Source organism: Saccopteryx leptura, chromosome 2, assembly GCF_036850995.1.
Source record: "Saccopteryx leptura isolate mSacLep1 chromosome 2, mSacLep1_pri_phased_curated, whole genome shotgun sequence".
NCBI classification, from domain to species: Eukaryota; Metazoa; Chordata; class Mammalia; order Chiroptera; family Emballonuridae; genus Saccopteryx; species Saccopteryx leptura.
The window spans coordinates 230,178,447-230,189,026 of NC_089504.1; the positions used below are offsets into that span (position 1 = coordinate 230,178,447).

Below are 10,580 nucleotides of genomic sequence, written 5' to 3' on the forward strand. Positions count from 1 at the left end.
GGGCACTTCTCCTGTGTGCCCTGGCTGGGAATCGAACCCGGGACTCCTGCACGCCAGGCTGATGCTCTACCACTGAGCCAACCAGCCAGGGCCAGGAAACTATTTTAAATGCGAGTCTTATGTGTATCTTACAACATGTGTAATGGAATCAGAGGGTAAGAAAACTTACTGTATGAAAAATGCTTCCATGTTTGAGACTCAAACCAGGATTCAAAATGGTGACCTGTCATATAGCTCCTTGAGAGGAGGGGAAATGAAGACTACACGCCTACACAGATCCCCAAAGCAGCATTTATTTATCCACTGAATTCCAAAACATTGAATTTAGAAGTCTGGCATTTCAATGATTACCCATCTTGATTGACATGGGCTGACACACACAGCGCTGTCAGGATACACAAGGACAAGAGCCAAAGAGTTACAAAAAAATAAATCCATGATTCTTAAACAATCTCAACCAAAAAAAAAAAAGTTACAGGTATCAAAACTTTAGAAGCATTGCATTGAAAAGAAGGTTTGTGCACATCATAATTTAAAGAGGCAAAACAAGGCGCTATTGAAACCTCACGTTAACAGTTTATTATAAAGCTGATGGAAAGGAGCAAGTGTTCTCTTCTATCAGCTTCCCTTAACAGTTTTCCATTAGCTGAAGAAAGAGGTGGGAGGGGTGAATTCATTTTGCATGCACAAGATGTACTGCTTATTAACAAAACACTATCAGCTCATTTTAAATGGATCATTTAAATATCAGAGTAGCCTGTTTTGGCTAATTCTCCTTTCTAAACTTCCCCATTGCTTTCCTATGAATTTCACAACTATCAACAGGCAGAGTAAAATGCCTCATTCAGAACGCACTTGTCTGCACAATTCAAAAAGAAAGCTCCTGTGGGCTCAAAGCAACCATCGATCCAGCAATGCCCATCTGAAACTGCTTCCCAGGGGGCAGGGGAGCAGATCTGAATAGCTATGCTGCCAATACAGATAGGTTTAGCACTAGATATTTAGTGATTGTAGCAAGGAAGAATCAGTGATGATGGGGGTGGCGGGTGAAGGAAGGGCCAGGGACCTGAAGGCTCTTCAGTTGCCTTCTCCTGCTTCTTCATCCTGCTGGTCGCTCGTCCAGAGGGTGAGGTTGTCTCGCAGCAACTGCATGATAAGCGTGGAGTCCTTATAGGAATCCTCGTTTAGTGTGTCCAGCTCAGCTATGGCATCATCAAAGGCTTGTTTGGCTAAGAGGCAGGCCTGCTCCGGTGCATTCTGGATCTCGTAGTAGAACACGGAGAAGTTGAGGGCCAGGCCCAGCCTGATGGGGTGCGTCGGCTGCATGTGCTCTTTGCTGATTTCAAAGGCTTCCTTGTAGGCCGCCTCAGAAGCTTCAACCACACTGTTTTTCTTCTCCCCGGAAGCTACTTCTGCCAAGTAGCGGTAGTAATCGCCTTTCATTTTCAGGTAAAATACCTTGCTTTCATACTGGAAATCATTGCAGTTCTTGATGAGAAACTTGTCGAGCAGAGCCAAGACATCATTGCACACTGTTTCCAGCTCCTTCTCAATCTTCTCCCGGTAAGCTTTCACTTTCTCCAGCTTCTTTTCATTTCCATCAGCCATGGTTTTCTGCTCAATGCTGCTGATGACTCTCCAAGAAGATCGCCTGGCACCAACCACATTCTTGTAGGCCACTGAGAGGAGGTTTCGATCTTCATTGGAGAGAGGTTCATTGAGCTCCGTCACCTGAAAAATGCCAGATACAACACTGAAATCCAAGTCTGAAAATCTTGGAAAGAAATCCCTTCCACCTAGTCAATAATCCTTCTCAAAAACAATTTATGGACAAGCCATCTGGGAGAAAAACCAATGAAACATGGATCATCTCTGAAGGTAAGACTGTAGTCTAACTGAAGAAATAAATACTTGAAACTCAAAATGTTCAATGATAAAAGCTTTGAGACATTAATAATTCAGGCCTTATAAGATGCTGCCGTCATCTTGGCAGAGGTATAGGGGTGGTACAGGTAACTGTGGAAAGGTTGTGAGGTGATAGTATATAATGATGGGTGGGAAAGCCCCAAAGGTTCAGCTATTTTGCAAAAGATACACTCAACAATAAGACCATGTGATTCCTTTATCAAATGTTCAAAAATTACAGACTAGAAGTCTGTTCCAGATTCTACTTCTAGTTTATATTCTAGAAAGAACCAATGAAACCTCCCTCAAATCCGTATTATTAGTTAAGAGCTCCACAGATCTAGTGGCCAGAGTTTCAGCTTGTGGTTACATGTGGAATCCCACTAGTCCACCCAGTCCTCCTCTAAGCCAAAACGGATATATCAGTAACAGTCAAGTGCCCAGGCCTCTGCTGAAAGGAAATACAGCTACACAGCAGTGGGTTTGAATCTGACCTACTGATGGGAAACCCTGACTGGCCATCAAGGATGGAAGCACCAATTATTTTCAATGGAAATGTTAAATGTCACAAACTATAACTTCTATTACTTTTTTCTCCATAATGTCACTTCCAAGAGAGCCAGCTTTGTCATTGGTAGGAAGAGCACTGAACTTTGTTATTAAATTGTGTCCTACAAAAAATTATGCAAAGTCTCTAACCCCCCAGTTCCTGGTTATGTGACCTTATTTGGAAATGAGGCCTTTGCTGATGTAATCAGTTAAGGTGAAGTCACACTGCATTAGGGTGGATCCTAAATCCAATGACTGGTGTCCTTATAAGGAAAAGGAGACTTGGACACACACACAGAAAACACCTTATGATGATGGAGGCAGAGACTAGAGTGATGTGTCTACAAGCCCAGGAACACCAAGGATTACCAGAAGCCACCAGAAGCAAGGACAGAGGCAAGGGAGGATTTTCCCCTGAAGCCTTCAGAGAACACCTCAATTTTTGGACTCCTAGCCTTCCAAATTGTGATAATAAATTTCTGTTGCTTTAAGCTACCCAATTTGTGGTACTTTGGGGGACAGCACTAAGAAACTAATATAAACTTGGAATCAGAAAACCTTGGTCTGGGCCCCAGCAAAGCTACTAACTTGCCATTGTTCCTGAGCAGCAATGAAAGGGGTGGGGCATGAGGTTGACACTATTAACAGTAAACAAATTTTTTTTTTTTTTAAGATTTTATTTATTGGCCCTGGCCGGTTGGCTCAGCGGTAGAGCATCGGCCTGGCGTGCGGGGGACCCGGGTTCAATTCCCAGCCAGGGCACATAGGAGAAGCGCCCATTTGCTTCTCCACCCCCCCCCCCCTTCCTCTCTGTCTCTCTCTTCCCCTCCCGCAGCCAAGGCTCCATTGGAGCAAAGATGGCCCGGGCGCTGGGGATGGCTCCTTGGCCTCTGCCCCAGGCGCTAGAGTGGCTCTGGTCGCGGCAGAGTGATGCCCCGGAGGGGCAGAGCATCGCCCCTGGTGGGCGTGCCAGGTGGATCCCGGTCGGGCTCATGCGGGAGTCTGTCTGTCTCTCCCCGTTTCCAGCTTCAGAAAAAATACAAAAAAAAATTTTATTTATTCATTTTAGAGAGGAGAGAGAGAGAGAGAGAAGGGGAGAAGAGCAGAAAGCATCAACTCCCATATGTGCCTTGACCAGGCAAGCTCAGGGTTTCGAACTGGTGACCTCAGTGTTCCAAGTTGACATTTTATCCACTGTGCCACCACAGGTCAGGCAACAGTAAACGAAATTTGAGTGTATCTGTAGGTTTTAGTAATTCCCTCTCTTCATCAGGAATAAACTGCCAAAAAAGGCTACTGGGCAATATTAAGAATACACCTCCACAAAAAAAAATAATTTACTAGGAGTATTAGTGTTTATGTAACAATCATCTGGTTGCCTGCCAGTCTAAATGAATCACTATCAGCATCAGCTGAGGGTGACTAACATCACTAAGCAAGCATTGTTCTTAGAACCCCAGCCAGGGCCTAACTGGATTCATTTAAATATAGTACTTTTTAATACTCCTGGGGTTACAACTTAGTTAATTTAGCAAAAGGAAACTTATGGAATGAAGGTAGTTTTATAACTTGGTCGAATGGAAATCCGATGGCTCCTTAAAGCATAACAGATTCATAGCCAATATTGACTGGTGATACTTTTTGCAAATAACCTTCATTAACACTTGTTAGCCCCAGTTCCAACACTTCCAATTCCAAAGTCCTGGAGCCAGGAGATCTAAAGAAAAGCTTGGTCCTACACTAAGAGAAGTGGACACTGGAAGACAATGCAGTGTAATGGAAAGGAAAGCACAAACTCCTAGTCCCAACCACATTGTACTACTAAACCACCAAGATGATCATCTGGAGTTTCTATGGAGATGATTTACTGCATCTTTATAATCATAAACTTCCAAATGGTTTCTAATTAGGAACATGAAGACAAGACAAAAATGTTCAAGACAGAAGAGACCTAGACAATAGTTCTCGACCTTCTTTTCACTTTAATGTCAGTGTCAACACAGTCAGGCCATTGTCAGCTGCCCTCGTGGAGCCACTTGGGGCACTATCTTCATGCGGCAACTCTATCCATAAGGGGCTTCCCCACCTCTGCTCACAGCCTCTCTGCCTTCTCCTGGCTTTCTCTGCATTTAATCCTGCTTACACTCCTCCTAAAACCTTAAATTGATGAACCCTTCCCATTTATAAAGGCCCTCCTTTCCATTTCCTTTAAGGACAACCCATCAGCCTTGGGCTACCCTGGGGCAGGCACTTCACCCATTCTCTCTGCTTCAACACTCCACAGCATTCTACAAATAACCTGGTCGACTATGAGTTCATTTATCTTCTGAGACACTACTCGCTTACTCAAAAATCCCTGAGGGCCTCCTCCCACTAACTCACAAGGCAATAAACTCTGCGTTTGTGAGTAAAAATAGATCCACTGCCAAAAATAGCACAGGGACTATTTGGGAAAACTTAAAAGTTCTTATTCTGGGAAATATTTAGCCTCGAAAATAATTCTGAGCAAACAAAAATGCCACCCCTGATCTGCCGGACCACAGCTGGGGTTGCTCCTTCTCCCCAACAGCACTCCCATCCCAACAGCTACACCCCACACACTACCATCCCACCATTTTTTTTTTACCATTCCCCCTTTTTAGTTACGTACACACTACTAACAAGCTTGTTTTTGACATTAGAGTTTCTAACCGAAGAAAATGATTTTCCTAAACAATTAGGTAAACGTAACCACATCAGAAAATCTTTAAGCTTCTTTGGCAGAACCCTGTACATCTGTGCATTTTTTTTAAGTGAGCTACAGGAAAAAAATAAAGTGAGCTGGAGGGATGAAAGCAATTCTGCTTGACTCTTTATCAAGTCAAAACCCTGAAAGTGAGGATTCTGCCTGGTTCCAAGCTGGCAAATCACCATCAGTCACCACTTGGCCCAGGCCTGGCAAGACCACGCCCTGTCATTGCAGGGTGAGGCTGTGGGTCTATAAAGCCACCAGCCTCAACTGCAAACTCAGAGCAGATGAGTTCAGGTAATTAATGTCCACTCTAAGCTTAGTATTAGTCAAACAGCTACCCTTGTATCACTAAGAGACTGCCTGTGTCTTGCTCTTGACATAACTGGACATTTTGTAGACATTGGCAAGAGTTCAATACAACCCCATCTGAATGGCATTACTGCATGCTACAGACCCTGGAGGCACCAGGACTGAAGGCTTCAGAAGCTGTGGCAGGTTCTGAGCACAGGAAAGTGCCAAAACCCACCACCAAAGAGGGGAAAGCCATGGCAGCAAGGAGGGGGGCAGAAACCAGGCAGCCTCAACTCAGACACCAGTAGTTTTACCAACAACCTAAACGCTGAAGTTTTGGGGAGTCTATGGGCTTATAAAATATACGAAAAGCAATAAAAAAAGCAACGGGTGCCAAGGATATATCACACAGTTTCTTAAAATACAAGTATAATTTAACATAGTCCTGGCACTTAATTCATAGCAGGAACTCAAAGTCCATTAATATTTCACTTAAGCTAAAAAAAAAAAAAAAAAAAAAATCTTGGTCTTCAAGAGAATAAGCAAAATCCAGATGTGAGATTTTGCCTTTTATGCTCCTCTACTGCTGCTAAGATCTCTTAGTAGATTCTGTTTTTAATCAAACTTGGCAAAAATAACAAATCTAATAGATGAACTTGTGTTCAGTAAGTCAACTGGTATAAAAGGTTTAGAATTTAGTCACCAATGATGACAACAACTAATATACCAGAATGTATACTAGAAATATTCCTTAGCCTCACAGGGCACTACCATACAGTGGTTAAAGTGAGAACTCTAAATTTACGAGTTCAAATCCTGGCTTTACAACTTGACCATGAGAAAATTAAGCTCTAAATTTCATTTGTAAAATAGAGTTAATAACAGTTTCCATTTGGACTGGTTATAAAGACTGAATGAGAATGTACATATATACCCGGAAATAACAGCTACCATTTACTGAGCACCTAATGAATCAAATGATAAACAATCCACAAACTTGATGAATTGTAACATGGAAAACACATCTGGTGCACCCACTTCCAAACCATACATATTTCAGGAAAATACAGTCTACCACTAATATAAAATTCCGGACAAAAGGGAGTAAACATATTTCTGGTTTCTTTAAGGCAGTGGTGGGTTCCTAGTTTGTGAGAACTCTTCTGGGGATAATTCAGGAACCCCAAACGCAGACAGGAACCACAACTCTCACGTCAGTACAGCAAATCTGTGAACTGCTCTCCATCTAAAGTGCCTTTTAATTCAGACTATTATAAGAATCCAGAGCCATCTTCCCCAGACAATAGAGGACAAACGATAATTACATTTTAAATGACTGGTTAGTGGGAAACAGGACTCACTAGTTTACACATATATTTCAGACTGCAGTACCAATGTGGCTTTAAGGTTTCACACCAACCACAGTTTGGTACACCTCAAAATCATCTTTAGCTCTGCAACACAGGTTCTGTCTCAGCCACGGCACCCGGCCGTGCTTTCCTTTTACACACCACCTGCTCATTTCCCCACTTCCCATAATCTCACAGCTGTTGGAATAAGAGCCCTTTGCCACTGGCCGGGCCAAGTGCCTCTTCCTCTCCGATTGCCGTTTCCTGAAACTGCATTTGTTTCCCGCATTTAAGATTTCTATACATATACAAGTCCTTCAGATGTATTTCTGTCCAACCTCTGTTAGTTCTAAGAAAGACTTGGAGTTCCAGAATCTTTCAAAGTTTCTTCCCACTATTATAGTCTATGTAAACTACTAAAGAGATGAGAGGAGCAGAGCTTAAAGATATGCTTCTATTTCATCTCAGAAACATTTCTTCCCTCTTCAGATTATGGAGTGAGGCAGGGAACTACCGATCTCGCCTGAGGTGAGACAACACCATTGATTACAATACGCAAGATTTTTCTTATAGCTTACCGACACAGTCCTCCAGGTGACGCTGGTAGCATAAAAAACACCAATCATTACCAGCAGGCATTATTATTAGGTGACAGTTTAGATTATAAAGAAAAAAAGAAAACAAGTTAGAAGAATGAAGACTGAAAACCAACTGGACAGTAACACCAACATTACTAGTTTTACACTGCAGTGGTCCCAAAGCCGAGATGTACATTTCAAGGTCACAGAATGATGGCATCAGAACACCCCTTCCCTCAGGTATGCTGCTCCGTCCTCCTTAATGCAGTCTACTTACATGCCCCAAAGAAAACTCACATAAATCCAGAGGGTTACTAGAATTCCCTTTTTCCAAAAGCTCTTAAGGACTGTAATGTTAATAAAATGAAGACTGAGTCTTCTCAATCACATTAAGAATTCAGCGTACAAACATCAACTTAGGTTTCCAACTAACCCCTGCCAAGTCTTTTCTATTAAATATATTCCATTAATTTAGATGACAAGGGAATTTTTTAATAGAAGAAACAGGCATATTGACCAAAAAAAGTTCTTATTTTTTAACAGGAGTTACCTTGAGGAGGTGGTTTATCACAATTCTGAGATGACAGGATTATAGTTGGGACTCAGTTTTCAATGCTGGATGGCTTATTTCAGATACAGATATCAGATTCCCAACACATGGAGGAATCCATTAGTTTGCAAAATGCTACTACCTTAAAAGCCTCAGTGAAAAACCACAAAAGTGGCTACAGGAAAGCATTTTTTCAAGCCTGCATATAAAGTACAGAAAGTCATTTTCTTCTCTCCCCACACTGTATTTTTTTTATTCTGGTTACATCTCCCAATTCTTCCCTTACTTCCCATTTTAGGTTGCCTCAGGTTTCCGGAACATACCTTCTAGTCATTCTCCTTTAACCTCAATTCACCTTTCTTCAATCCTCATCCCTTCATTCCCCAAAGGGATCCTAAGACTCACAGGGTGAGCAAGGGCCTCACTATAATGTCCAGAGAAGACGCATCCTGCCTAATCCCACTCAGTTACCGCAGAGAAGATGCTCACTCAAGTAGGACTTGCTGTGTGGACAGAAGTGGCTTCATCACAAAGAAATTAAAGCTCATGACCTCTTCCAAGGAAACAAGTTTCCACAGTTCTGTTTCTGAAAACTTCCAAATTAATATATTTTACCTTTTTTTTTTTTTCCTAAAGAGGGCCTCCAGAATTGCCTAGACTTCAGTACTAAACCTAGATTGTCCCTGATTTGGATGAAAACTCCTATCTAATCCACACCATGCCATGTCACCCACTGAATCAACAAATGGGTTGTGGTGATACTGGTGGTTTCCAAACACAAGTGTTATAAGAACACCACAGGAAACACAACTCTTCAAGTATTTTTCTTACCTGGATAATCCTAAACATTGACCTCAACAACATACTTCATATGATATTAATATCAAAAGCCTTTAAAGGAGCTTTTCAAATAATTATGGAATGCTATGACACCTCGGGATTTGTAGACAAGGCTAGCAAAAAGGGCAAATGGGTATAACCCTGAGAAGTAATTCTAAAACTTAAGCCCCCTAAAATTTGTCATGAGAGCTGGTTAAAATGCAGATTTTGGGGTCCCATCCCCCAGTCTCAGAATTTTTAGGTCTAAGGTGGGGCTGAGACGGATCCTCCCAGGTCTCAGGAGGTCATACAAGAAATGAACATAGGTATGTTGATGGTCAAAGTTGTAGCTCTACCACTGAGTGACCTTGAGGCGGAGAGAAGTAATGTGTATTTCAAGAAAATGTAAAAAGGTTAAGAAACAGGGACAGTAACAGGATAACCGGAACTCTCAGAAACGCAGGTGGTGTCTAATCCACTGCCACTTGCCAGGGTGTGGCTGCCCCCCCCCCCCCCCCCCCCCGGTCTCCTCCACCGGAAATCAGGCTGCAGAATGGATCTGTGAGGGTCTCGGGAATGCAAAGGCACACTGGCTTAGAAGTCACGCCTCATTTTAATCTCCAGGCAGATGAGCACAGACTCGAACCTGGCAGTGGGGCCCCACGCCCGCCGCCTTCCCGCCCGTGTCCACGCCCAGACTGCAGGTTGGGGGTCTTTGCACACAAAGCCAGACCTCGAACGTGGGAAGATGCAATGAGCACGATTCGGGCGAGCAGAGCAAAACAGACTGGTATTACAGACCTCAGTTCGTGGCAGCAAAAACCAAGAGAAACAGGGCACCACTAACTAGGTGATTCTTTATTACAAGCTGGGGTACGGAGGAAGACAGGAAGGGAGTGAGTCCCAGGTCTGGAAGAAGGAATGTGTCTGCCTCACGTTTCCTCGGGTGCTCCCTCCCCCAGGAAGGGCTCCGAGATAAGATGCGGAGGCTCTCGCCCGCCCGCCCGCCCGCAGGGGATACCGTCACCCGCCCGTCCCAGCAGGGCTGCATGCGCGACCCCGAACGACTCCCTCCCCGGAGACCCCACCCGGGTCCGGCCGCAGGAAATGGCGGGGCGCCCGGCGAACGCAGGAAGCACGGGCCACGGGCAGGCAGCCGCGCCCCGCGGGGTCGCGAGGTCGCCCGGGCCAGGAGGGAGACGCCGCCAGGCCGCCCATCCCTCCCCTACGTCGGGCCCCCCAGCGGGCCGCCCGGGCTCCCGGCGCGCTCACCGCCTTCATGGCGGAGGCCATGTCGTCGTAGCGCTCCGCCTGCTCGGCCAGCCGCGCCCGCTGCAGCAGCTGCTCCCGGTCACCCATGTCGCTCGTGGCTCGGCCTCGCTTCGCGCCGCGCACCGCTCGCTCGCCCGCCGGTCCACTCCCCTGTCGCCGAGGAGGCCGACGCCGCGCACGCGCACTGGCTCGCCGGCCGGCCCAACGCTCAGGCTACAGACGGCGCCTACGCTCGCGCCCTCTCGCTAGCTCGCCCCGCGCGCAGTGGCTCGCGCCGCGGACGCCGCCGAGGGAGGAGAGGCGGCCGTGCTCCGGGGGGAGGATGCGAGGACTAAAGAACGCCTGCGCAGTGGGAGCGGCCGAACAGGGCGGTGAGGAGCGGCGGGAGTGGAGGGTAGGGAGGGCGGGCCGGTCCTAACGGTCTATTTCAAGGTGACGTCACCTACTATAAATAGCTGTCGCCGTGGCTCCGCCCAGATCCGCGCATGCGGCCTGGGGGTGCTGCATTTTACCGCCGCAGAGGTGGAGGTGGGAGT

General features: G+C 45.5%; 1 protein-coding gene across 1 annotated transcript; it reads right to left on the reverse strand.

Annotated features, from left to right (window-relative positions):
• Positions 1–277: 277 nt before the first annotated feature.
• YWHAH (tyrosine 3-monooxygenase/tryptophan 5-monooxygenase activation protein eta) lies at positions 278–10,315 on the reverse strand. Its single transcript, XM_066370443.1, has 2 exons — positions 10,045–10,315; positions 278–1,731 (listed from the first exon to the last, which is right to left on the reverse strand). The coding sequence occupies exons 1-2, from the start codon at positions 10,129–10,131 to the stop codon at positions 1,078–1,080; spliced, it is 741 nt and encodes a 246-aa protein (XP_066226540.1). The 5' UTR covers positions 10,132–10,315; the 3' UTR covers positions 278–1,077.
• Positions 10,316–10,580: the final 265 nt, after the last annotated feature.